General features: G+C 47.7%; 1 protein-coding gene and 1 pseudogene across 2 annotated transcripts; both read right to left on the reverse strand.

Moving 5' to 3' along the window:
- Window positions 1–2,133: 2,133 nt before the first annotated feature.
- On the reverse strand, window positions 2,134–6,723 carry LOC118153169 (cAMP-dependent protein kinase type II-beta regulatory subunit pseudogene; annotated as a pseudogene).
- Window positions 6,724–10,273: 3,550 nt separating this feature from the next.
- ULBP3 (UL16 binding protein 3) lies at window positions 10,274–18,007 on the reverse strand. 2 transcript variants are annotated; one of them, XM_078370829.1, is made up of 6 exons: window positions 17,843–18,007; window positions 13,741–14,004; window positions 13,230–13,505; window positions 12,752–12,878; window positions 12,394–12,524; window positions 10,274–11,125 (listed from the first exon to the last, which is right to left on the reverse strand). In XM_078370829.1, exons 1-6 carry the CDS (start codon window positions 17,925–17,927, stop codon window positions 11,115–11,117), a joined length of 894 nt encoding a protein of 297 aa, XP_078226955.1. In that variant the 5' UTR covers window positions 17,928–18,007; the 3' UTR covers window positions 10,274–11,114. The 2 variants fall into 2 exon arrangements, with proteins under 2 accessions (XP_078226955.1, XP_078226956.1); XM_078370830.1 differs by lacking the exon at window positions 12,752–12,878.
- Between the last annotated feature and the right edge of the window lie 9,792 nt (window positions 18,008–27,799).

A 27,799-nucleotide genomic window follows, 5' to 3' on the forward strand; every position in this document is an offset into this window, starting at 1 on the left:
AACCCTAAATTTAAATCGACTAAATCCCCCAATCAAAAGATACAGACAAAATCTAACGGTATATCTAAAGATATACAAAGACTCAAAATAAAGGGTTGGAAAAAAACTTGCCAACCAAATGGAGAGCAAAAACAAATAAATAAAAAGCAGGAGTTGCAATTCTCACAATTAATAAAATAGATTTCAAAGCTACAAGGATATAAGGGTAAAAGGATTAATGTAATAATAAGAGATCTTAACACCCAGATACATAAGACCCATAATGAGATTTAGATTCAACGAGACAGAAAATTGATAACGATATCCAGGACTTGAACTTAGAACCAGAACAAATAAACTCAATAGAGCTCTCCATTTTAAACACACAAAATATACATTATCCACTTTAAACACACAAAATATTGATTGGCCATTATTGATACCCATTTTAGAAATGAAGTAATATTTCTTTTTCCCTCTTTTTTCCTCTTTTTCTTTCTCTTTCTCCCTAAAAAAAAAAGAAAAAAGAAAAGAAGTCATCTTCATGTAGAGAGCTCCCTTTTCCTACAAGAATGTTTTCCAAAAATGTTAAACTGTGTTCTAAAATGTAGCTGAAGTTATACTTTACATACTTTATTAACTTTGTATGTATACATTATCCAATTAACATTCTAACCACATTTTCATGTACAAGGGGGACCATAAACATTCTCTAGTAAGGCTACACTAGCACAGAATTATTTTGCCCATGTTTATATATTCATTTGAAACCTGTTTCCCAAAACCAAATCACGCATTTAAAAGCAAACAACTGATTAGAATTAATGTCTCTAGACACTGGGTCATGGGGCCTAGAAATCATGTCAGAATGTATTGCTTTGGTTGAATATAATTAAATTCATCTTATGTGGCAGCATACTGAGCACATCAGCGAACAGTGAAAACCTAGTACATCTGAGTTCATTCTGCACTAATTTCAACTATGAGTCCACATTAAAGCAACGGCAAGGCCTAATGATGTATGTGGTACAGGCAGAAATTCATTTTGTCTTTATATAGGATTATGCTCATAGAAATTTATTTCTGTCACTCTAGGAGGATGTTTTTAAGAATTAAAAATACAAAAAACAAACTGCATTGGCTGCTGATCAATGAGATTGTGGGTTTGCAGCCAACCTAAGAAAGAAAAGAAACCCAAGGGAACAGATGCCAGTCTGCAAAGGACTGTGTTGTGTAGGCCTAATAAAGAACGAAGAAATCACCTGTGGGCATGCTGATAAGGGTCCTGAATTAGTTTTGGTATAGGAGAGTTTTTTAAAAGATAAGATCTTAGAGTAAAGAATAAAAAAAAATGTCAGATTTTAAGTTCAAATCACTTCTTAAAAAAATTTTGTGACATTAAATGTCAGGATCAAAATTTTAAAGATGTAGAATATAGAGAACTGTAAAATGAAAAAAAGGAGATATGCGCTTGATGAGTGACAAATGCATTAATGATCTCTCATCTAAAAGACTGTTTTCCGCATTATCATAGTGACTAAATTGCCTATCCATAAAACCAGTGGAATATGTAGGTTACTGACATTATGCCAAAGAAGTCAAAATGTATCTTACTGCAAAAATATACAAAGTTTTAAAATTGCATATGGTGTTTGATACCACTTCACCAATAGGCCAAGGCCAGCACATAACTTATCAAGCTAGAAAACTTTAAAACAGGCCGGGTGCTCACGCCTGTAATCCCAGCACTTTGGGCGGCCGAGGCAGGTGGATCACGAGGTCAAGAAATGGAGACCATCCTGGTCAACATAGTGAAACCCCGTCTCTATTAAAAATACAAAAATTAGCTTGGTGTGGTGGTGCACACCTGTAGTCCCAGCTACAAGGGAGGCTGAGGCAGGAGAATTGCTTGAACCCAGGAGGCGGAGGTTGCAGTGAGCCGAGATGGTGCCACTGCATTCCAGCCTGGTGCCTGGGGATGGAACAAGACTTGTCACAAAAAAAAAAAAAAAAAAAAAAAAAGCCTATTGATTATTAAATCCCTACTGTTTGTTGATAAATTGTAAATTTAAAAAAAGGAAAAAACATTCTCAGTGGACTAACCACTACTGTGTAATTTTGTCACTACAGGTCTTCCTGCTCCTTACTTTCGCTTTATGCAGTGAGCTCAACAATATCCATGTTTGCTTCAAACAAGGCGACTAATTGTTCTTCATAGGTGGCGATGTTCCTTTTCGCAATTTCTATGCAAGGTCCCGAAAGCCTTTCAAGTGCTTGCACATCCATGGCTAAGCATTTGACAGTCCCAATGGCATGCACAGAAGCTGCTCAAGGTTTGTTAGTGACGAGGGCAAGCTCTCCAAAGTACTGTCCTCGAAAGCATCCAGCGATTTCTACTGCATCATTCTATTCCACTTCTGATTTACCCTTTCTTTTCATGGTAATTTTCACTTCTCCAGATTCTACAATTGTAGGGCTGATGGCCCCACAGGGTGGTGGGGTGAGCCTTATGCTGTGCTGAGGCGCAGGATCTGAGAAATAAAGAGACAGGACACAGAAGTACAAGAAAATGCAGCTGGGCTCGGGGGGCCACGCCACCTACAAGCAGAGTCAGGCGAGGCCCCGAATGTCCAGAGGCATGCGTGTTTATTATGTATAGGTTAGGGGGCAGGGAAGTGAGTGAAATCATCTTTAAGGATAGTGATAGGGTCATGAGCAATAAAACATGGGGTCCACCCCCATTAGGTCACGTAGGCCAGGAGGTGGACAGTGCGCAGGAGCAAGGGGCCCATTCCCATGAAGGCAAGGGCCATGTGCAGTAAGGGGTCCACCCCGATTAGGTCACTGAGGCTTCAAGGTGAGTCATGTGCAGTGAAGAGGGTACAGTGTGCAATACTTCTATCTATGGGCAAACTAATTCTAAGAAGATTTATAGGAGGATGCTTTACGTCACGTAGCAGTGACAGAGCTGTCAAGGTTACCGCCACCTTCTGGCATCTTCCAATGGGTTCTATGGGAAGATGCTTTTTGAGCAGCACAGTAGCAAGAGCTGATAAAGTTCACAGTCAGCAAGGTGGATTGCTGGTCTGAGGACCGCCTTCCACAAGAACTGGAGCAAGGTCCTGCCACTCCTTTATCAGGAGGAGTGGCTCTCACCCCAAGCCTGCCATCCAGCGGGTATCTTTACGATACTGAATGCTTCTGCCTGGGCCATGGATTATTGTCCTGGAATAACTGTTTTTCCCTTAAATCATGCTCTGTACTGTGTCTGCTCTAGGCATTCCTCCAATTATAAGCTGCTTATCTCTTAATTCATGCTCTGTACTGTGTCCACTCTAGGCATTCCTCCGATTATGAACTAAGATATAATTATAGGTACACAGGTAGGGAAACATTCTTTTTTTTTTTTGTAGGAAGGGAGGAAGGGAGGAAGGCAGGAAGGGAGGAAAGGAGGAAGGGTGGGAGGGAGGGAGGGAAAGAGGGAGGGAGGGAGAAAAGGGAAGGAAGGAAATCAGGCAATGAGAGAGACATTGCCGACCTGGATCAAGAGGTCTACAAGTTGATTTCTTTTTTTCTTTTTTTGAGAGAAGGAAAGAAAAACAAGGAGTGAAGGAGAGTAAGAAAGAGGAAGAAAAAGTGGGAGAGAGAATGGAAATATTGCTTTATTCTAAAAACAATGGGTATTAATAATGGGCAATCAATGTTTCATTTCAACCTATGAGTAGGTGTGATGTGGTATTGACAAGAATGTATATTTTGTGTATTTAAAGTGGAGAGCTCTATAAATACTTATTAAGTTTACTTGTTCCGGATCTGAGTTCGAGTCCTTGATATCCTTATTAATTTTCTGTCTCACTGTGTCTACGTCTCTATGTATCTGGGTGTTAGGATCGTTAGCTCTTGTTGTTGCATTGATCCTTTTACCACTCTATCTTTGTTGCTTTACAATCTGTTTTATCAGATACAAGCATTGCAACTCCTGCTTTTTATTTATTTATTTATTTTTGCTCTCCATTTGGTTGGTAAATCTTTCTTCATCCCTTTGTTTTGAGTCTTTGTGTATCCTTGCATGTGAAACGGGTCTGGATGTAGCATAATGTTGGGTTTTGGCTGTATCCTTTGATTGGGGGATTTAGTCTATTTAAATTTAGGGTTACTGCCATTTGATGTTAACTGGCTGTTTTATCCATTCATTGATGTAAATTCTTCTTTATGTTGATGCTCTTTACTTTTTGGTATATTTTTAGAAAGGCTAATACTGGTTGTTTCTATGTGTAATGCTTCTTTCAGAAGCTCTTGTAAAACAGGCCTGGTGGTAATAAAATCTCTGAGTACTTGCTTGTTCATAAAAGATTTTATTTTTCCTTCAATTGTGAAGCTTAGTTTGGCTGGATATGAAATTCTGGGCTGAAAGTTCTGTGCTTTAAGGATGTTGAATATTGGCCCCCACTCTCTTCTGGCTTGAAGAGTTTCTGGTGAGAGATCAGCTGTAAGTCTGATAGGCTTCCCTTTGTGGATAACCTGACCTTTCTCTCTGGCTGCCCTTAGTATTTTCTCCTTCGTTTCAACCCTGGTGAATCTAACGATTATGTGCCTTGGGGTTGCTCTTCTTGAGGAATATCTTTGTGGTATTCTCTGTATTACCTAGGGTTGAATCTTGTCCTGCTTTGCTAGTTTAGGAAAATTTTCCTGAATAATATCCTAAAGAATATTTTCCAGCTTGAATTCATTCTGTCGCATTCAGGTACACCTATCAAATGTAAATTTGGTCTTTTCACATAGTCCCACATTTCTTGGAGACTTTGCTCATTCCTTTTTGTCCTTTTTTCTCTAATCTTGTCTTCTTGTTTCATTTCATTAAGTTGGACTTCGACCTCTGATAGCCTTCTGCTTGAACAATTCGAGTGTTTAAACCTGTGCATACTTCTCAGAGTTCCTGTATTGTATTCTTCAGTTCCATTAATTGACTTATATTCCTCTCTAAGTTGTCTATTCTCATTAGGATTTTGTCAAACCTTTTTTCAAAGTTCTTAGTTTCTTTACATTGGGCTACAACATGTTCTTTTAACTCACAGAAGTTTCTTATTATCCATCTTCTGAAGCCTGATTCTGTTATTGGGATGCCCTCATTCTCCATCAAGCCTTGTTCCCTTGTTGGTGAGGAACTGTGATCCTCTTTAGAGGGAGAGGCGTTCTGATTTTGAGTATTCTCAGCCTTTTTAGGCTGGTTTCTTCCCATCATTGTAAATTTATCCTCCTGTCGTCTTTGTAATTACCAACTTTCAAATTAGGTCTCTGAGTGGATGTCCAAGTTGTTAATTCCCAGGGCCGAAATATGAGCGACCCACTGCGCCGGCCAAAACAGCGGCGTTAAGACTGATGGTGCTTTTCTGCCCAGGAATCTCCAGTCTGGCTTCCTTCTTGAGTCCGTAATAGGCAACTCTGCCTTCCCGGAGCTCCAAACCTCTGTCAGAAGGGGGACCAGTCCCGTTTACTCTGCACCACGAGCTGCCGTGCTGAGGTGCCGGCAAAACCGCTGAGCCAGCCACAAGAGTCATGCTGGCGACCCATGTGACTCCTCCACTGGGAATCTTCTGCTCTGTGAGCGAACAAATTTTGTCTGAAAGTGTGGCGTCCTCTGGTTCTCTGCGCTTTAACTGGGAGCTGCAATCCCGAGATGTTAGCGATCAGCCATCTTGGATCGTTCCCCGGAAATATTCTTTAGTCACCCATACTATCAACTATTATATGATTATATATAGAGGACTATATAAAGGGATTCTTCAAGACCTATTTCTATAAACTAATATATGATTATGTAAAGGATTATATAAAAGGAAATAGCTGAGTAGTAACACTATAAAGTGAGATATTTCTCGAGCCCTAACTGTGCCAGGGTTCTGCTTAGCTCTCATTCCTCGGTGTCTATATGGGGGGGTTACCCACATACAATGAAAAAAGAATCAGCCCAATATCCCTGAGCAATGATTTGTTCTCCACCGTTGTATACTTTGGTGCCTATCACATCTGCTACTTTCAGGCATTTAGAAATCTCCAAAGATTTAAGGAATGGCAGTGGCTCGATGAAGCTTTCATACATTTTTCTCTTTTTGGCATTGTTTTTCACAATTATTCTCCTGAAGCCTACCCTGTCTGAATCCCACAGAGCACCAGGAGAGGAGCAGTGATTGTAGCTGCTTTGGGCATATTGTACATTAAGGCCAGTTTGCTGAAACTCCCACGATTATCACAGTCACCAACACATCTTCCAACACCATCACATTTCACATAAATGTCAAATGTGCCTCTATCAATGACATAAAAGTTGTCACCACTGTCACCTTGATCAATTACATGCTCCCCATCTTTGACCAATTTTTCAAACATGGCATCTAATACTTGAGACATCTGCTTCGGATCCAGATTCTTCAACAGCAGGTTGTCTTTGCAAGCCTCTTGCAATCTGTCTCTTTGATCATCAGTTTTTGGTTGTATAACCTTGGACTCTGCATCATCACATCCTTCATCAGGATTATAACCTTCTGCACATACTGAGGCATGCCTTGTGAATCGGTTTATTACAGGAGCATTGAACGCCCCTGCATCTGTGGGTGCCACCTCCTCCTCCTCCCTGTCCCCTGCTCTCTGCTGGCAGCAGAGAAACACCCACCCCCATGTGTCTAGTGCATCAGGCCAGAACCTTCTAAGCTCCTGTGTCCCTGCACAGTCAGAGGTGGCTCCCATTCCATACCCCTGTCCTAAAGCAGAGACAGGCCTTGTGCTTGGTCCAGGTCTCCTCCCCTTACCCACAGCCTCAGGGCCCTGGGCACTGATGGTCACCAGGTGCAGTGATGTTCACCACATGAAGACTGTGTGGAGTGGAAGCTCAGTGCCTATTTTTTTCATTTAATGGGGAAGGGCCCAGTGGCTGGGGGCAGAGTGGGACTCAAGGTCTCTGCCCAGTCTTCACCCCAGGCTAAGCCCTCCCCAGCAGCCAGGGGCTACTGGCCCCCCCCCACCTCCCTCCTACTTCTGCCCACAGGTCCAGATGCCTCCATGTTTGCTGAGATTAGGATGTGCTGGGGATTCCTCAGTTGTGGGTGGATGAAGTGGCCACAGGGTTGAGCTGCATGGAGAGGAGATGTAGGGAGTAGACCCCATAAATGCTGAGGCAGGAACCAAAAGTTTCAGCCTATTTCCATATAAATAATGAAGAAGAAAGTAACTAGAAATATAACTATAGTAATTAGTTATTCATAGGTGATCTTAATTCCTTTACTAATGACTCTCAGGTGGGAAGTGTGAACCTGGGGTGACATTGTGAAATGAATGACCCTAAGGCAAGAGGCTCTCTGCCCTCTGTCACCCCCGCCCTCACCAGCGCTGGGAAAGCACCTGCTGTTTAGCCATCTAGGGAAGGAGATGCCCAAAATAGCTGAGACGTCTCCTTCCCCAGAGGAGTTAGGAGAAAACTCCACTTCTCCAAGCTCTTGTGGTAAGTGTGACATAGTAATCGCCCCATAAACTGCGTACCTCGACCACACCTCGGCTTTCCGTTGAAACTGCTCTCTGTAACCCTAACATGACAGGCAAGCAATCCAAACCCACGCCATTTTGGCCCCTGTGCCATTTTAAGACTTGTAGTAAGTAACTAAGGTCTGTAATTTCCACCCTACTCAGACAGTGTGTAAACTAACGCTTATCTTGACTTCTGTAAACCACTTAAGTAACAATCAGAATATCCAAAGTCCCCTGGCCCTCGGAATGTCCAAAGCCCCTCACTCCCACCCCCGCCCAGGAGGTGGTTTATGGGCATAAAAGGTCTTGACACCCTCCTTTCGGGCCATGGGTTAGAGAGAGGCGAGTCGTCCATGGCGGCCAGCAATAAAGACCCTGTAATTAGGCCTAGACTTTGTCTCAGTGGTGACTTCGTGCTCGCTCGGTTACAACAGTAAGGCCTGGTGGCTGTCAGGCAGGCCCGCAGACATCCAGGGCTTAATTGTCTCTATGCGGTGCTGTGCTTCCGTGGTCACGTTCCATGTCTACTCTCATGTTCTATTTCTGTACCTGGTTCCTTTTTTCTTAGAAAAGATAGTCGGTAAGAGTAATATAAATTTTGACGTCTTCTTTCTTAACAAGTATGGAAAAGTGCTGACACATTATGCTCCTTACCCCACGTCTGCTAACGAATCCCCGAGTCCCCACCTGTATGCCACGCCTTATTTTACCCTGCCCCCAGTCACCAAACACTCAACCTTCCCTGCCTCCAGATTTGAACCTCAATAAAAACGAGAGCTTCCAGGCATTCGGTGTCACTGCTGGTCTCCGAGATTTGGGTAGCAGTGCACCCCTGGGCCCAAACTCTCTATGCTTTATGTCTGTGCCTTGTGGTCTTTTATTTCTACAATTTCTCGTCTCTGCACCAGCCAGGAGGGGCTCACAGAACCCTGTAGGGCTGGACCTTACAGGGGGTGCAGCCACAGAGTCAGGCCTGAGCAACCATCGATGGCTGTCCCAGAAAGTGAGCCCTGGACAGAAGCAGAAGCCGCCCTCAGCTCCTGTGCCCATGGACATCCAACCCTTCACAGATCTGAGTCTCACCTGGATTAGGCAAATATTTAGAAAGTGATGAAGGGACTCTGGGCCTGAGCTGCTTCAGTCTCTAGAGGGGCCTAGGGGTTGCCTGCAGGGGAGGAGGGGGCAGGAGAAGTTGCCTGAGGCTGAGAACCGAGGGGGAGAGGGAAACATCTGGAGGCCCTGGCTTTGCAGGATTCGGGGAGGAGGAGGAGGAGGAGGAGGAGGAGGAGGAGGAGGAGGACGAGGAGCTGTGCCACATTTGTGGAGGTATTCACCCCTTCACATCTGTTTCTGAAAAATAAGTTTTTCTTGAATTTCTGCTTTCAACTAGTAAAAGAACTATGAAACAAGCACAATCCACAGAGTGGCAAGTACATTACAGAGAACTTCTCTTCCTGCACTACTTGAGAGTGAGCTGTCACACTGATGCCCCATCTTAATGATGCCACCTCATGCCCCATATTTTACTGTGGTTTCCTTGCAAACCAGGACACTCCCCAGATACCACAGTGCAAACTTCAAATTCAGTTTCACTCCAGACATTACGACCATCTCATGCTCAGACACCACTCCAGGTTCAGCAATTGTTCAAAGAATGTCTTTTATCACCAGGGAGCCGATGGATGTGGGCCTTTCCCACCTCCTTATTTTCCTAAATAGATACCTTATGGTGTCCTATTCATCCCACTGGGTGATCTGTATATTCCTGTAAATATGGAAAGTGATCTGATCGATGTGGTCATTTTCGTTGTATGTAAATAAAAAATCCTCACTAATGTGTAGGAAAACATTTTTATGCAGCATTTGGATTGTTTCATTTTTGCTATTTCAGATTTTGCACTGTGATGTAGAGTGAAATAGAAATCTTTCATCAACATTGAAAAGCATCCTGTACTGTACTAGAATATTTTATTGCTAACTTTTTGCTATGACAAAGGACAGCAGAGTAAGCAGTCTCGTACCTCCACACTCTGGGACATGTGTGGAGCCTGGAACTGACTCTGGGATTCCTGGTTAGTGGGATGAGCACAGCGTCCACTGTCCTCAAGGTCTCTGCCTGAATAAAAGTCACAGGAGTGATTCAATCTGGCCTCCTACTCACAGTGTAAGAGCTCTCTGATATTCCATTTCCTGTCCACCAGTTGGTAGAGACAGATTAAAACTCTGTTAGTAGGATAGGTATGCAGGGACATACTGATGTTATGCTGATTGTGTCAGATACATGAAAGCTTTCACAGGCTTCTTCAGCATCTCTGACCTGCTCATGGCATTTGCCCAAGACCTAGGTGCACTTTATTTATTGTTAGGAGTTCTTTATATATGCTGTTCTGATCTTTTGTCTATGGGGGAATAGAATAACTTTTACAAATAGAGATGTATCAGTGGTGAGAATTCCTTCTAATAGAATTGAACATGGTCAGCGCTGAAAAATGACAAGAAAAGCCACTACCAAGCGTGGAGCGGGCTGGGGTCAAAACAGAAAGCATCACCTTATGGAGGCAGAGACAGAGGCAGGAATATCTGCCAGTCTCCAGGGCCTCAGGACAGTGAAGACGGACAGCCAGGCTGCTTGTAAGTGAAGAGTGATCTTTAAAGTCCCTGTTGCCAAAAGGTATCTGGTAGCGCCCCTAGTTGTATTACTAAACATAACACAGCAGAAAAATGAAATTCCGTTAATTTTCTACTGGGTTATAAACAGAAATTCCAAAGTCAATCCTTATCTTTGAAAATAGACATCTTTATTTAACTGTAAGTATCACCTAATACATTACTAAATGAAATAATCATGAATCTAACACTTTCTCATATTAAATAATTAAAAATTTCTACAACAGGTAGTGTGGTTCATGTCTGTAATCCCAGAGAATTGGGAGGCCAAAGTGGGAGGATTGCTTGAGGCCAGGAGTTGAAGACCAGCCTGGGCAACATAGGAAGACCCAGTCTCTATCTAAAAAAAAAACAACTTGCCGGGCATGGTGGCATGCACCTGCAGTCCCAGCTATTCTAGAGGCTGAGTGTAGAGGATCACTTGAGCCCAGGAGATCATCACTTACTGAGATTACAGTGAGTGATGATTATGCCGCTTCCCTCCTATATGGTTGACAGAATCATAAAAGTAAAAAGGATTAAGAGAATTCTTGGTCAGTGCATGGAAAGGATCCCTGAGGTCTGAAGCCCAGCATGCGATTTTACTAGCAATACCGTTTGGAAGAATGAGGTCATACTTCAGAGAAGTGTCTGCTTTCCCACAGTCAATGAAGTAGAAGGAAAACGCTTTTTGCGATTTCTTGTCCAGTTATAACTTGTGCAGGAATTCCATCCATTAGCACCGAGAGAAAGTGGCAGAAGATGTGAAGAAAAATGGCTACTAGGACAATCACTGAAGGTAATGAACGGCATGAGAGGTTGGGTCTCCAATGCCCTCATCATCTGCTGAGGGCTGTGGGCTTGCTAAGGCTTGACCTCCTGGCTGTCCAGAAAGGCACAGTGGTGAGTAGACAGGCGGCCTTCCTGAGGGAGAGCGGTAGGCAGACCAGGCTAACAGGGGCTGCTTGGTGTCATCTTCCACCTTCAGAAAGAAGCGTTGGTTTAAGTGGCTGAGAAAAACCTGAGTCTGTTCTCCTGGGTAATCCCTCCCAGGCCCTTGCCATTTTGGAGCCTCTCCCCCAGATAAGGAGCAGGTTTTCCCTCCAACCCTCCCCCTGGCTCTGCAGCCTCGCAACCTCCTCCCTCCTTCACCACATCACAGAGCCAGCACAGGCCCTGCAGCCTCCCAACCTCCTCCCTCCTTCACCACATCACAGAGCCAGCCCAGGCCCTGCTACAGCCCACGGGGCTCAGAACTGAGGCTGGGAAAGAGGGGTCTGCACCGTCACTCAGGGCCTGCTCCTCCGTCTCACAGAAGGGTCTAGGGTCTAGATGACCTGGGGGAGCCCTGTCCAAAGAGTGTTCTCTGGATCCACGTTCCCTGCCCTTGGGTGGGCTTGCAGGCAAACTTGCTCTTTCCCCTTCACTCTCAGCCTCTCCTCACCCTGGGAGCTGCACCCATAGCTCTGAATGGAACTATCCCCGCCCTGCCCCATTCATTCCCTGCCAAGCTCAGGGGTGACCCTGGAACTCCAGCAGCAGCTCAGCTCCGTGTCTGCATCCACTTTGCTCCAGGCAGAGCCTTCAGCTGGCTCAGGATCTGGAGCGTGCAGGAGGCGGGAGGGCAGGGGCGCTGCGACAGAGCCCTGCTGGCCATCCCATGGGTTCCAGGGGCTTGGCCTTTTCCTAAACCTCATCCTGGACACCCTCTACTCTTCACCTTCCACCTTAACTGCTGGGACCAGAGCTGCTTTCTCTGGGAACGCAGCCTTTGGAATGGGGTGAACCCAGGCCCTCACAGCCCCTCATCCTGGGATTCCCCGAGATCACTCTTAGCCTCCTTCAGGGATGCCCTTTCCCCTGACATCCTAGATGAAGCAGCCGTGCTGCTCCTCTCCTACTGTGCGGACAGCCCATGTCTGAGTTCCTGCTGCCTGCGGGCCACACACCACTACCCTTCCCAAATAGGAACCTGCTCTGAAACAGGCCTGAATTGGCTCAACAGACCCTGAGCCTCAGTATGGGCCCCTTCCTTTCCCTCCAGCCTCTGAAGATGCGAATCCATCAGAACTCATGGCTGAACTGCCCCAGTCATTGCCAACAAGTGACACAAGGTCTCATTCACCTGTCTCATGCCAGGATGGAAAGGTCCCCGCCATGGGAAGGTGGGGGACTCTGGGAATTCTCCTTTCCCATCCTCCCTCTTCACCCGTCTGCTTCTTGCTCCCCTCCCAATTCTGTCCACAGTACCTGTCACTCTAAAGGCTCTCCTCAGATGACATATAGGGTGACACAGAGAAGGACGAGAAGGAGGCTCCAGGGACTGAGGCTGGTGGCCATGGATTTGGGTTGGGCTGTACCTGGGGTCACGGTGGGTGATGCTGAAATGGAAACACAAGAGTGACAACCCTTGTCCGCCCCAATTCTTATGAGGACAGCTCCTTAGCTCCTGCCACCCCAGATCATCCTGCAAGGCAGAGGTTTTGTCCCCCTCTGCTATGGTGCAGCAGCTGTGACAGGTCCTGGGGCAGGAACAAAGAGGGGGTGTCCCCTGTCCTCAGAAAACTCACACAGTTGCTGAGGGCAGCAAGGTGACAGAACAGCTCACCCTCTTGCTGTGGTGGAAGAAGAGCTGAAGCCCCAGGGCGGGGAAGGGAGGATCTCCGGGCTGGCATTGGAGGTGGTTTTCATGGATTTCCAGAAACACACCAAGGGAGAGGAAAGGAAAAGCAATCCTAGGAGGAGGGAAATATAAGGAGAAAGGTCTAGAAACACAATATGCCCATAGTTTTGAGGCTGGCGAGAAATCCACAGTGAGGGCAGCAGAAGCACGCGCAGTGAGGAAGAGGAGTCAGGAGGGAGAAGGGAGAGGAGGATGGGAGAGTACAGGCGCCCCAAAAGGTGGTCCCCTATGAGGGGTCATGGTTTTACTCAAACACACACACACACACACACACACACACACACACACACACAAACACTGACACCCACTCACACCCATACACCTGCACGCACCACAGACACTGACAGACAAGGCTGTAACTTGACGGCATCTCCAGATGCTCCCGGTGCTCCCCTGTAGTCACCTGTGGGCTCCAGCCTCTTCTCCCTGCATATCAGGAAGTCCCGAAGCCAGCTCCTGCAGTCTCCTATGGAGACCTTCCCGAAGAGTTCGGTCAGTTCCCTGTCCTCCTCCCACTTCTCTTTCATCCGCCTGGCTCCAGCATGAACCACTGTCCACTTTCTGCTGTTTGAGTCAAAGAGGAGGAACTTCTGTCCATGAAATCTGAACTCCCAGGATGCTTTGCTGTGTCCATCGGCTTCACACTCACAAGACATCCTGGCCTGCATCATGACGGGTCCTGCTCCAATCAGAAAGAGGTCAGCTCTGGTCTTTACAAATTCTCTTCCCTGCCCCACATCCTCCTCCTCTGAGCCCCTTCTCATCTGGCTCTGTTGTCTCCTCCAAGCCCTGTCCTTGCTGCTGGGCTTCATGGAGGCCCCATGTCTAATGTCTTCTCCCTGCACTCAGTGCAGCCCCTGAGCCCACTCCCTTCCGTCCCCTGCTCCCTTCCGTCCTTGGTCTTCTCCACTCACCACTGGGGGTGAAATCCTCCAGCTCAATGCCAGGCAGTTCCAGTCTGAGCCTCTGCCCCACCTGGCTCAGCATTTCCAGTTGTCTTCCCCAGGCATCTGTGGCATTCAGCTGCTCTTCTAGGCAACCCACAGATAAGACTTTGTCACTGTCACAGTCATAGGAGAGGAAATTCTTCTGATCCACCTGGCCTTGGACCTCACACCACCGTTGTCCAGGTCTGGGCAGATGGATGACGGTGAAGTTGTACCAGAGAGAGTGAGAGTCTATGGGAAAAAAGAAAAAACACCAGAGAGTGTTGGGTGGGGGAAAGACCCAGACACTGTGACAGAAAGAGGGTTTCCTGCAGGGCTGGGCTGCCAGAGCATGGGCTGTCTTTCTGGGCAGTGGTCTCTGCCTGTGGAGGAACCATGGGTCCCCAGTGTGTCCATCTCCCCACTCTGCCCAGGCCTATACATACATTGGTCAGCACAGGACCTTGCCATGGAGGTGCCAGGCCAGCTACAGGAGGAAGGGCCTAGATGGCAGGATCTTCAGCAGCAGCCCAGGTGGACTGCGGGAGGTGGCAGAGTGTGGGAGCATGCCCTGAGGATGCTGGAGCATGGCACAGTGGGTATGATGTAGTCAACATTGGATAAGAGTGGGTTTATTTATTATGGGTAACAAGACACAGTAGGATCCCTGGAATGTGCCTCTCATCTGCTAGTAGGTGGCCCTTGCGATGCTGGAAAAAGACACAAAAACACAGCTCTTAGGGGGCGGTTGTAGAGGAAGGAACAAAAGGCTGAGAGAAGCGCCCATGCCAGAGCAGCTGCAGCATGAAAATCCAGAACAATGTCCGTCCTCTGTGCTCATGGGAAGCCTGGAGGACTCCTGTTTACCCAGCATATAAAGAAGGCCCTGGGAGAAGGCAGCAGACTGTCAAGAAGCTCAGGGGTGCCTGTTGCTGAAGCCCAGGGTTGGGGATAGTAGACGCTATTCCTGAAATGGGCTCCCAGCAGTAATGGGGATGGAAAATCCTGAAACAACAGATCTCAATTGGAGGCCGTCAACTGTCAGGAGGAAGGAGGGCGCCATGATGGAAATGATTAGGGAAGTCACAATGCCCGCTGGGACCTCAGCCATGCAAAGCCATGCCCATGGCTCATAGAACAAAGGGGTCCAAGATCCAAAAGAGATGGAGACTCCACGCGGCTACTGCTGGACTTAAATAATTACCAGAAACAAAGATAAAATGCAAGGATGGATGACCTGGAGCTGAAAGGAGTTACCTCAGGAAATAACCGATTTCCTTTGCTCAACTGTGACAACTGAGCCACAGCTCCGACCCAGAGTCCATGACTAGGAGAAGAGCCCAGAGCCCCTGGTGGGCCCCTTCAACCCACAGCAACTGCAGTGACTGCTTCAGCCTCGCCACAGAGCCAGACGGGCATCCACTCTGCTAACTGTACACCAAGAAACAGCAAATGCCCAGACACACCTAGTGGACACAGTATGTGACCCGACCTCCTCCCAGGGATCTGAAGCATTCACTTGCTCCCCTGTTACTCATGAGGTGCATTTGGGGCAAAGTAACGGATGGACACCTGTGTCAGGCCCCGTTAGAGGGATGTGCTGCATTCACAGATCCATTCGATGGTAATTTCACATTTCCTGGGTTTGTACCAGAAATGGACAGAGTTTGTAGTTAATTTAGTAATTATTACAGGTTGTGCTGGTCATATGGCCTCCCTGTCACTACTCAACCCTGCCCTTGTAGCTGGGGTGCAGCCATACACAGTCTGTGAATGAGGAGCGCGGCTGGCCCTGCCACTACAGCTATTTGACCCTGGACTCCCTAAGATTCCAGAGGCATGTGTGGTTGGAAAAGGTGCTATGTGGATTTCATGGCAATTCCCAACCGCAGAATCACAACTGAGTCCCCCAGCGCTCAGAATCAAGGCTGTGCCACTCACAGCTTCAAAATTTCCTCATTGAAAAGTGGCTCCAGGTGTGTCTCTGGGCCCTGGTGGAGATGGGCCTCTCTGTGGGAGGGCAGTGACCACACAGCCTCAGAGCTGCCATCACAGCATGTGCTCCTCACCCTCTAGGTCATTAGGAAGGTAGGCCTGGCTGTGAGAAGACTCAGGTGGTTCTCCTGGGACAGGCAGGAGCAGGGCCACAGGGAACCCAGAAGCTGCACAAGCAGTTGACCCCAATCCCAGACACCAGATGGCTGCACGACCTCACCCTCAGCTCACACCCGAGGCTTTAGGGAGAGTTGCTGATGGCCCTGGTGGATCATTGATGCCACTCAGCAGCAAAGGAGGGGAGAGTAGGTCCCGAACCACGGGACCCCCACTCACATCCATCACATCCACAACACCCAGAAGCCACAGGCAAGGTAGGACACATTTGTGACTCTTCAACTGACACCACTTGGAGATGACACTGTAGGGGAGGTGGCATCAATTACCAGGACACAGCAGGTGCCCTCATCCGGGGTCAGTAACCTAGGACAGTGTCCACATCTGGTCTCCCTTTTATTTCCAGGTTACTTTGCCTGCTGTTGCTCTACAAAGGGACAGGACTTGACACAGAGACAGAGAACCCATGGCCGGCAATGACCACAGTGCCTTCAGCCTTTCCTTTCTAGAAAGGGTTTGGTGACTCCTGTCTGCACAGTGACTACCCTCTATGACCCTGGCTCCTCAGTAGGAAGAACAGGTGGGTCTGGGACCCGAGAGCAGAAGTGGGTGCCTCTCTTCACCAGTGTTCCCAGGGTCACTTTGGGGGAAATGGTGCTTCCCATCCCCCCTGCACTAGATTCTGCGGAAAGCATGGGGTGTGTTTCCTGGGATATGTCCTCAGGCAAGCGGGGAGAAGGTCCCAGTTGGTTGGGAGGTGCTAAGGGCCCCTTCATGGATGGGGAGGTGAGGGAGGCCTGTGGAATGACAGGGCTGGGCTGAGGTGGGGAGTGAGAGGATGTGACCTTGGATGTGGCAGTGGATGGTGAGGAAGGGGTGGGAAGTGTCTGCTGATCCCCTGGGTGCAGGTGAGTGTCTGTAGGAAAGCACAGGTGGAAGTTCCAGGGCAGGGAGCCCTGGGTATCCTGGAGGGTTTGTGTGGTGGAGAGTGGGTGAGAGCAGAGCAGGGCTGTGGCTGGTCGGGGTGTCTGTCATCGTGTCCCTGTGGACCCCCCCTTCACCCCTGTCCACACCCCAGCTTGAATTCCAGGGGCTCTGGTGTTTCCTTCCCGACTGCGGGTGGGGCGGAGGGGCTGCACCAGGAATCCCTGCCCCACCTCACCCTCTGCAGCCCTCTTACTCCTCCTGTGATAATCTGCTTTTTGTCAGCTCAAACTATCTCTTTCTGGACTAAAAGCTGTTTAGGCTTTACGTTAGCTTCTTGAGCCGGACAGACTCCATCTTCGCTTCTCAATTTAGTTATTTTCCCATCATTAAGTATATAACTATAGTATGTAGCTGGGGCAGGCTGACACTGGGCACCTCCATGAATGCATTTGTTGATAAGAGGCCAAGTTAAGTGGCACGAGCAGAGCCTGGGAATGCAGGTGCAGTCTAGCGCCCAGAGAGCCCCCATTATCTATAAGTCCTGTCTTTCATGACAATTTTACCCCTCGCACCTCACACTGTTTTATTTCTCATGTACCAGTTTATCTTTTAACTTTTCGCTTACTCTGTTTTTGTGAAAAATTTGCTTCAGCTAGGATCCCCCTCCCTTTCAAAACTAGGATTTAAAAGACCGCCTTTTTCTTAGGTGCTGAGGGAATTCTGGGCATTAGCCACCTCTCGTTCGCCGGCATAATGAAGGCCTCATAATTGAATCTCAGAGTTTGACACATTCCTTGACTCGCTGGGGTAAAACACTCCACCCTCCTGACGTTCCTTTTCGGCCTTCTTGACAACCCTCCTGGCCTGGGACGCAAGCGGCAGCGGTAGGCAGCAGAGTAGGCGTAAAGGAGCCGCAGAAGGGAACTGAGGTAGAGCGCAGTCCTGGGAGATAGCGCAGGTCACCCCTCTTCTGACACCGCTGCCGTCCACAGCCGTGCTCCCCTCCAGCCCTCCCCTTGCCCGGAGGATTGGGTCCCGCCCCCCAACTCACCAGCCCATCCCGCATGGCGCCAGCCGGACAGCAGGAACAGAAGCAGGGGGCGCAGAAGGAACGCCAGGCTGGCGGTTGTTGCCATTGGGGTCCGGAGCGCAGAGGTAGAGTGTCGTGGTCAATGGGGTAGAGAGTCGTGGACCAGGCGGACACTGGGGGACGAATGGCCGGGCTTAGAATGCTCCGCCCCGTCCCGCCCACTCGCCGGACTCAGGGCCGCCCCTTCCAGCCCGCCCCCTTTGCTGGGAGTCCCTACTCCGGGGCCGGCTCCACGTGGGACGGGACACTTCCTGCTTTGACCGCCTCATTTAATTTTCGACATAGCATTTCTTATTACTCCAATGTAAATACTGACGCACAGGAAGGCGGAGAAACTTGCACGGGAATATTCAGTGGCCCTGGTGTGGTCCTGTCACCGCCGGTGCTGGAGACATTCGCCCTCCTTCCCCGGAGTCCTCGTCCTGGGCGGGCACCGTGCGCCCAGCCATCCCCGCACCGGCAGGCGCCCCCCGGGCAGGCGCCGCGCGCCCGGCCCGGCCCCGCCCCCCAGGCAGGCGCCCGTCGCCGGGTGCCCGGCCCCACCCCGCAGTCCCCGCTCCGCTCTGGCCCAGCCGCTTCCCCAGTCCAGAGCGGACCTTCTTTGCCTCTCCACTAAGAGCATGAAGAGGTCTTTGAGTATATTCTATATCCGTTTATGACTTCTGGAAAAACCGAAAAGAAAAAGCCCTAGTGGCCTACCCTGATCAATCATGTGATCACTTGTGTTTCCATGGAGAGCGGAAGCCAAGGGAGGGAGGAGCCTATGCATGCGTGGGGCTCACTTTGCTGCCCGCTGTGGGAAGTAAAGTTCCTTTTTAAAGTTTCCTTTCTTGTTAAAGAATAAGGGTGCTAATAACTCTGTTAGATCCTATGCTATGTGGCTGTTACATGCCATGCTTACAGGCAGTAGTACATTTTATGTCCTTGTACTTTAACCAAAATATCTGTGCTGGACATGCTCACAGACATGTCCCAGCTCTTCATTGCTTTTATCTGTTTAGAAAGGTTTTAAGTTGTTAGCCAATCGGTTTTTAGTTTAGATTGTGAGGACTAGCTCTAGCCAACGGAATCACACACCGCAGTAAGGATGACCCCAAATGCGTAAGGGATAAATTTGTGTGTTTTCCTTTATTCATTGTACTCTTCTGGCAAGATGGCTAGTTAGAGTACCCTTCCTGCAGACCTGGAAGTAAAAATTGCATTGCTGAAAGATCGTCTGTCTCGGTGCTGATTTTTCTTTGCATCACCAAGCATCTATTTCCAACACACACGCTTCTGTGGCCAACCACACCTAGGCCCATGGCTGCACCGCCCCTCTGCTCAGTCCCTGGATGGTCACTGCAGCCATCCTCAAAGGGGCAACCCGAGTGCATCCTTGTCTCAGTCACCATGGAACCATCTAGAACTGTGGGCAGAAGCCAGAGGGCGGTGTGGTTAACTCCCTAGGCACCGAGGAAGGAGAGCTAAGCAGTATCCTGGCACAATTAAGGCCTGAAGAATATTTCAGTTTATAGTGTTACTACTCAGTTAGTTTCCTTTATATAATCCTCTCTATATAATCATATATTAGTTCATAGAATGAGTGCCTGAAGAATATCTTCCCACTCAGTTATTTCCATACACACACACACATATATATATATATAAAACTATATCCTAGTTCATAATCAGAGGAATGCCTAGAGCAGACACAGTGCAGAGCATGATTTAAGGGAAAAACAATTATACCAGGACAAGAACCTGTGGGTAACCCCCCTTTGGGCACTGAGGAAAGAGACCTAAGCAGAACCCTGGCACAGTTAAAGCTTGAAGAATATCTCAGTTTATAGTATTACTACTCAGTTATTTCCTTTTATATAATCATTTGTATAATCATATATTAGTTTATAGAATTAGGGCTTGAAGAATCCCTTTCTATAATCCTCTATATGTAGTCATATAATAGTTGATAGTATGAGTGCCTAAAGAATATTTCGCTACATATATATATATATATATATATATATAATTATATCTTAGTTCATAATTGGAGGAATGCCTAGAGTGGACACAGTACAGAGCATGAATTAAGAAATAAGTAGCTTATCATTGGAGGGATGCCTAGAGCAGACACAGTACAGAGCATGATTTAAGGGAAAAACAGTTATACCAGGACAAGAACCCATGGCCCAGGAGGCAGTGTTCATTATCATAAAGATCCCTGCTGTATGGCAGGCTTGGAGCAAGAGCCACTCCTCCTGATGAAGGAGTTGTAGGACCTTGCTCCAGTTCTTGTGGAAGGCTGCCCTCAGAGCGGCAATCCCTCGAGCATCCGAGGGCTCAAAACCCCTCTGGATAATCAACCCTCGTGACTGTGAACTTTATCGGCTCTTGTTACCATGCTGCTCGAAAAGCATCTTCCTCCAGAACTCATTGGAAGCTGCCAGCAGGTGGCGGTAACTCTGACAGCTCTGTCACTGCTGTGTGACTTAAAGCATCCTCCTGTAAATCTTCTTAGAAGTAGCATGCCCATAGACAGAGGTATTGCACACTGTACCCTCTTCACTGTGCGTGGCCCACCTCCATGCCTCTGTGACTTAATCGAGGTGGACCCGTTACTGCACACGGCCCTTGCCTTGATGACCTAATGGGAATGGACCCCTTGCTGTGCACTGTCCACCTCCTAGCCTAGGTGACCTAACATGGGTGGACCCCTTGTTTTATTGCTCACGACCCTATCACTATCATTAAAGATGACTTCCCTCACTGCCCTGCCCCCTAACCTAAACACAATGAATACTCATGCTTCTGGACATTCAGGGCCTCACCTGACTCTGCTTATAGGTGGCATGCCCCCGCCCCCCCCAGCCCAGCTGCTTGTACTTCCTTGTCCTGTCTCTTTGTTTCTCATATCCTGCGCCTCAGCACAGCATAAGGGACACCCCACGACCCTGTGGGGCCCTCATCCCTACAGGGTGGTGGGGGGCCCAGTGGCCCCTGGCTGCAAGGGAGGGCTTTGCCTGGGGTGAGGACTGGGCAGAGGCTGTGAGTCCCACTTAGCCTGTTCCCCACTGAATGAGAAAAATAGGCACAGACCTTCAACTCCACACCGTCTTCATGTGGCGAGGACCTGCATCTGGTGACCATCAATCCCTAGGGCCCTGAGGCTGTGGGAAAGAGGAGGAGACCCGGACCAAGCTCAGGGGTTGTCTCTGCTTCAGGACAGAGTCACAGGATGGCAGCCACCTCTGTGACTGTACAGGGAAACAGGAGCCTAGAAAGTTCTGGCCTGATGCACTAGAGCCTCTGTGCAAGAGGGGCCATGTGGAGAGTGGTGTGGAGGACAGCAGGCACACAGGGGTGGGCAGTTCTCAGACTTGAGAGGGGCAGAGCTTGGTGGGTCCAGCGATCTGTGTGTGAGAAGAACCTCCCATGCACAAGGCTGGGGACAGGAGCTGGGTTAGTCCTGGGAGGAGGCCACTGGGAAGGCCCTGGAAGCCCCATCCCTGAGGCTGGGTGACCTGGGCCAGTGACTGGGGGAGCAGGAAGAAGGCAAAAGGTCTGCAGGAGATTCCCAGGCAGGACAGTCAGATGACAGGAGGAGGGGCCTCTGTGCACACCTGGGCCCTCTGCCTCGCCCCTACTGCAGGCATCTGGCCCCCAGACTCAGACCAGCCCAGGATGGGGATAGAAGCAGCACAAAGGTGACTGTCATGGGTGTGATCTAGAGACCATGTATTCAGACATGGAAGTCAGCTGACAACGTGGCTGAATAATCCTGTGCAAGGTTCCTCAGCTTTCTGGCATGGATGTCTACATGTGGAAAATGACAAATGCTACGAACACAGATGAAATGAGCAGATTCTATAAGGAACCTGTCCTTGCACGTGCTAAGGACCCAGGGCAGGTCTCCTATTTAAGCTGTGAGCCCTGCTGCCCTCCCTGAAGTCAGCAAATGCCAGGCCCACCCTGAGGAGATCTGGAGCTCTCAGCCCAGGCCGTGGCCGCTTCCTGGCCCTGGGAGTGCTGTGAGGGGGTGGAAATGAACGCAAGACCCACTCGTCAGGACTCAGGCATGTTTTCAGACCCACAGATGGTGATTTTACTCTCCGTCACCTGGTGAGGCTGATATGCTTTAAGGGTGGTTGGAGGCTGAGTGAATGAATGAGACAGCTGTGGGAGCGAATGGGGCTCAGAGAAATAGCACAGGAGCAGAGGGGAGCTGCAGTAATGGTTGTAACTCCCAGGGGCCTGAAGGTGGCAGCATTGAGGTTGGAGACCCCATCGCGGGCCCAAGTTAGTAAATTTTTTGCCTTTTTACATTTAAATTTTAATTTTATTTGAGACAGAGTCTCGCTCTGTCACCCAAACTGGAGTGCACTGGGATGATCTCAGCTCAGTGCAACCTCTGCCTCCTGGGCCTAAGCGATTCTCCTGCCTCAACTTCCTGAGTAGCTGGGATTGCAGGCGCCTGCCATTCTGCCCTGAAAAATTTTTGCAATTTTAATAGAGACAGGGTCTCACCATGTTGGCCAGGCTGGTTTTGAACTCCTGGCCTGAGGTGATCCGCCTGCCTTGGCCTCCCAATGTGCTGGAATTACAGGCATGAGCCACTGCGCCCAGACACAACTTGGAAATTTGAATGCCAACCTGGATGTCCACAAAGATTTTCCAAGGGGAAGTAACTTTGGTTTTCAACCAGTCTGGGAGTGCTTCATCAGGATAGAATCTTCTAGAAAATATAGTGTGATGACAGACAGGAAACTGATCTCTTCAGCAAACTGCTTGAGCCTAGGGTGCAACAGGGCCAGGAAAATCTTGCCTTTTAAGCAAAGAAGGAACGAGTCTGAAAGCAGGAATGGAAACAGGAATGGTAAGGGGCCAGGAGGAAAGAGAAGGAGAAAAGAAGGGTTGGGGTCTGAGAGGGAGCGGCCTGTCAATTCTGTAGAAAATCACATTTCTAGCAGTGCTTGCTTCAGGTCTGCAGAGGGAAAAGAACAACAGCGTGTTCACGGAACATTGGCTTTTAGACAAAATGATGCTAGAAGTATATTAAATCCATTTTCACTTCCTATCACTTCTATATTTATAGATCTCATAAAATCAGCTCACAGTCTTAATTATCATAGATATTTTAGTAAAATACCCCATCCCTCTCAGTTATTGGAAACACTTATGAATTCTTGGCTTTGACAATAAATAGCACATTGTAGAACAGCAATGATGTTTAAAAACTGAACTTGGCTGAATTAATCAGACATGGCAAGATATTTTTATGACTCTAACAGAAGCTTAATGAACAATGTCGAATAGATTTAAATACTTTTAAAATAATATATCTAAACCGTGTGAATTATGGTAACACTGCCTTTGAGAAGAAATCATCAATTTTGGAGTTTACATACAGGATGGCACCCTAGGAAAACATGAAAAAGTTAGGAGACTTGGACCTTTAAGAGTGGAAATGAGCAATGAAAATACACATTACCAGAGTCACCTCCCGGGACACCTAGACACTGACTTGTGATGTGAGCATTTTTCTGCTTGGAAAAGGCAAAACTGACTGTTTAGCTCTAACTGGCAGGCACCACATAACACAGCAACAACAGAGCCTGTTGTTTCTCTTTAGCCGGGGCTGAAGTGCAGTGGTGCAATCTTGGCTCACTATAACCTCTGCTTCCTGGGTTCAATTGATTTCACCCCTCAGTGTCCTGAGTAGCTGGGACTATAGGCATGCACACCCAGCTAATTTTAGTATTTTTAGCAGAGAGGGGTTTCACCATGTTGGCCAGGCTGGTCTTGAACTCCTGGCCTCAGGTGATCCTCCCACCTCGGCCTCCCAAAGTCTGGGATGACAGGCATGAGCCATCACACAGGCCAGCTAATTCTAAAATCTAAAGCTGCGAGGTCTAACCCAGCAGTTATTAGATACACGAGGCTCTGGAGAGCTTGCAATACTAGTTTGAATTGAGATGTACTGTCAGTATACGGTGCACACCAGATTTCAAAGGTTTAGTATAAAAGTGTCAAATGTCTCATTATTCATTTGTCTGTTGAGACATGTCGAACTAATAATTTTGGTTAAAAACATTTGAGGTTGGGTGCAGTGGCTGACACCTGTAATCCCAGCACTCTGGGAGGCCGAGGCAGGCAAATCATGAGGTCAAGATCTGGAGACCATCCTGGCCACCACGATGAAACCCTGTCTCTACAAAACTACAAAAATTAGCTGGGTGTGGTGGTGCGCACCTGCAGTCCCAGCTACTCAGGAGGCTGAGGGAGGAGAATCATTTGAACCTGGGAGGTGGAGGTTGCAGTGAACTGAGATAGCGCCATTGTACTCCAGCATGGTAACAGAACAAGACTCGATCTCAAAAAAAATTTTTTTGAGTTAAAAATATTGCAAAAATTATTTCACCTGTTTCATTTTATTTTTTCATTGTAGTCACTAGAATATTTAAAATGTCCTATGTGGCTCATACTTGTGGCTTGCATTATATTTCTATCAGAGGTCTGAGCTAGAGGGTCCCTCTGAGCCAGAGGGTCCATAGCTTAGGGTATCGCTTATGGTAATACTCAGTGAATTGTAGCTCTTTCCATTATAAGGTGGCAGAAGAACTAGGTGGTCAGCCCCACTCACTGTATCAGCCTGACAAGTCACTTAACTCCCCCGGGTCTGGATTCCTTGTCTTTCAGAGGAGGGATTTGTCCTAAATGATCTATGAGGCAAGGTCCTAAGCCAAGGTCTCCAAGTCCTTGGGGAGGGTGAGGCACTGGAAAAAGTTTTTTCCTTAGCATTTTACGGTGAGGAATGGAGAGTCTGGATTCCAGCATTTTTATTGTTATTTTTATCTTACAAAGTCTTGTCATTCTAACTTGTCTCTAGATGCTACCTGAGAGAAGCAGAAGATGAAAGTCCCACCAGGAAGCACCAGCAAGGAGACACACAGGACCAGGGACTTCGGCTGCTAAAATCAAGACGCACACCAGAGGGCGCTGCAGTTAAAGAGCAAGGCAGAGGTGGGCGGGCCGCCGGGTCCAGTCTCCTGGGGGCTGAGAAAAGCTCTGAGCACAGGCCTAGGGGTGGCGGTAGGAGGACCTGAGGCTTCCATGAAAATCAAGTGAAAAAATACTGTTGAATTAGGGCTTCGGCTACCTGAATGTTTGTGCTTCCGGAGAGTGATCGTGTGTGGTTTTCGCACCCTGATTTGGATTGTTGTTATTAAGTTGAAAGGGCCACATTCATAAAACAAAAACAAATAAAAATAAAAGCTTTTGCTGTGACTTCTTAAGTAATGGAAAGTGCTTGCGGGATTCTCCTACTTGGTGAATGAGAAAATGCCCATGTTGGGAGCCCGTCAAGATTACAGGGTTTTCACAATGCTCAGGGGAGACAACCTCCAGAAATCAAATGCTCTTGTGGCGGTTACACACAGTGACTTCAGTCGCCAAGGAAAATATGGGCTCAAGGTACTGTACACTAGGACTATCATCAATATTGGAGACGCTTAAAGATGGGTAATAATGGCCGGGCGTGGCGGCTCACGCCTGTAATCGGTGGCTCTCTCCAGTAATCCCAGCACTTTGGGAGGCCGAGGCCGGCAGGTCACGAGGTCAAGAGATCGAGACCATCCTGGCCAACATGCTGAAACCCTGTCTCTACTAAAAATACAAAAATTAGCTGGGCGTGGTGGCATGCGCCTGTAGTCCCAGCTACTTGGGAGGCTGGGGCAGAAGAATCACTTGAACCCGGGAGGTGGAGGTTGCAGTGAGCTGAGATGCACAATTGCACTCCAGCCTGGCAGCAGAGCAATACTCCATTAAAAAAAAAAGATAGATAATAATTGAAATATACTTTCAACTAGTTGATATATTATTCCATCAAACCATTTTTAACTTCAATAGAGATGATACTTTTTGAAAAATAGAAATACAGGCAACTTCATCGGAAAACGAGGCCCTTGTAAATGTTAAATTTAAATAAGTTGGTTTTTCTTAGACAGGGTTTCTCTGTTGCCCAGACAATCTCAGCTCACTGCAACCTCTGCCTCCTGGACTCACGTGATCCTCCTGCCTCAGTGCCCCTGCCCTGTAGCTGGGATTGAGGGCATGAACCAGTACGCCCAGCTAATTTTTGTAGTTTTAGTTAGAGAGGGCATTTCACCATGTTGGCTAGGTTGGTCTTGAACTTCTGGCCTCAAGTGATTTGTCCACCTCAGCCTCCCCAGAAAACATTTAGATGATGTCTTGACAGCTGTTTGTATGAGAGGTGTTTATACTCTGTCATGTGCTGTTTTTTTCTCAGTTAACATAATTTCAAGAAAACAAATGAAGACTTTTATGTAAATGACCTTTTATAATACAATAAACTGCCTATGGTTCAGAAATAATGACAGTCTAACTCCTGCCCCTCATCTTAACCTCAGCACTGTGTGTTCAGGAAATCGGAAAGCTGGAAACTCTTACCAGTTCTAACTCAGAGGATGCACAGGGGATCCATCCAACCATCCCACAGAGAGGGAGGGAAACTCCAGTTCTGACACGTGAAAATTCCAAAATCTGAGCAGATACTTGCACAGTTCATTTTCTACCCCCATGAAGGAAAGTGCTTAAACGTGATTGTAAAATGTTTCTGGTTACCAAGAGCTATCAAGAGAAGCATGGTTGCTTTTCACAAGGAGTTGACAATAAACTTGCTTAGGGATTAGTAAATGGTGGAGTGATTTTAAATATTTAAAACCAATTTCAGCTGGGCATGATGGCTCATGCCTGTAATCCCTGCACTTTGGGAGGCCAAGGTGGGTGGATCACCTGAGGTTGGGAGTTCAAGACCAGCCTCACCAACATGGTGAAACCCCGTCTCCACTAAAAATACAAAAAATTAGCCAGATGTGCTAGTGCACGCCTGTAATCCGACTACTCGGGAGGCGGAGGCAGGAGAATCACTTGAACCCAGGAGGTGGAGGCTGTAGTGAGCCGAGATCGCGCCATTGCACTCCAGCCTGGGCAACAAGAGTGAAACTCTGTCTCAGAAAACAAACAAGCAAACAAATAAACACCCAATTCCTCATTGTTCCTCATTGTTGTGAAGATCCATGCTATGCTAGTTTGTTAAGTGGGAGCAGGTGTGTTTCTTTCCAGCAGACTCTGCCTGGCACCTGGCTGATCCTCTTCCAGGGGTCACTTGGGTCCTGACCCAGGCTTGTGTGGGGAAACGGGGAGGTCACTCATGTGGAGCACATATAAATGCAAAGATCATGACTGAATTGATCTCTTCTCAGTACTTATTATCAAACCTGAGTGTGACTCCCCAGCTGTTTGTTTGAAGCCCGAGTGTAGGCTGCAGGCTGCACGGGTGAGATTTAGGTGACATGTAAGTCTCCACATCTCGAACTGAGCCGTGTGCCCGTCAGTACTCAGCTGAGTGACAAAAGTGCAAGAAACCACAGGCTCAGCTGGTGCATTGCCCCAAAAACTCATTTTGGTCAAAATTTGTACAGGATAAATTTACTGATCTATGTTTACATTAAAACAAATCCAGTTGTATTATGGAGTAAAATGCAGAACTGGACATGATTTTCTTTTTCAATGAAAATGAGGAACATGAAAAAATTACTCTTCTGTAGACGGCTGCTGTGGGCTGGGTTTTGGTCTTTAGGAGCAAAACAAATACTCAGTCCTGCTCTTCTGCCAGGAGGGGCAGTTCAGGAGAATCATCTGGAGGCCGGATTCCCATTTACCAATCTCATTTCACATCCAAGGAAGCGAAAGCATGAGGAGAAAACTCCTGATGTGCGCGTGTGATCTGGGCTTCATACTCCTTCCTTCTTCCATTAAACCGTGGTCATGTCTTCCTACTTTCAACCCCAGCCTTGGGCAAGTAGAAAACTCAGAGGAAGCATGGTCTGCTTGTGCAGGGAGGAGCCTAGGAGGGTCCAC

Source organism: Callithrix jacchus, chromosome 4, assembly GCF_049354715.1.
Source record: "Callithrix jacchus isolate 240 chromosome 4, calJac240_pri, whole genome shotgun sequence".
NCBI lineage: Eukaryota > Metazoa > Chordata > Mammalia > Primates > Cebidae > Callithrix > Callithrix jacchus.

Coding starts and splice junctions, on each gene's coding strand:
- ULBP3 (XM_078370829.1), bottom strand. CDS start 17,927: ATGGCAACAACCGCCAGCCTGGCGTTCCTTCTGCGCCCCCTGCTTCTG. Junction 12,879..13,229: donor GAAGAGGCTGGAGCCCACAG/GTGACTACAGGG, acceptor CCCTCCTCCTAG/GATTGCTTTTCCTTTCCTCT. Junction 12,525..12,751: donor TCTTCCACCACAGCAAGAGG/GTGAGCTGTTCT, acceptor TTTCCATTTCAG/CATCACCCACCGTGACCCCA.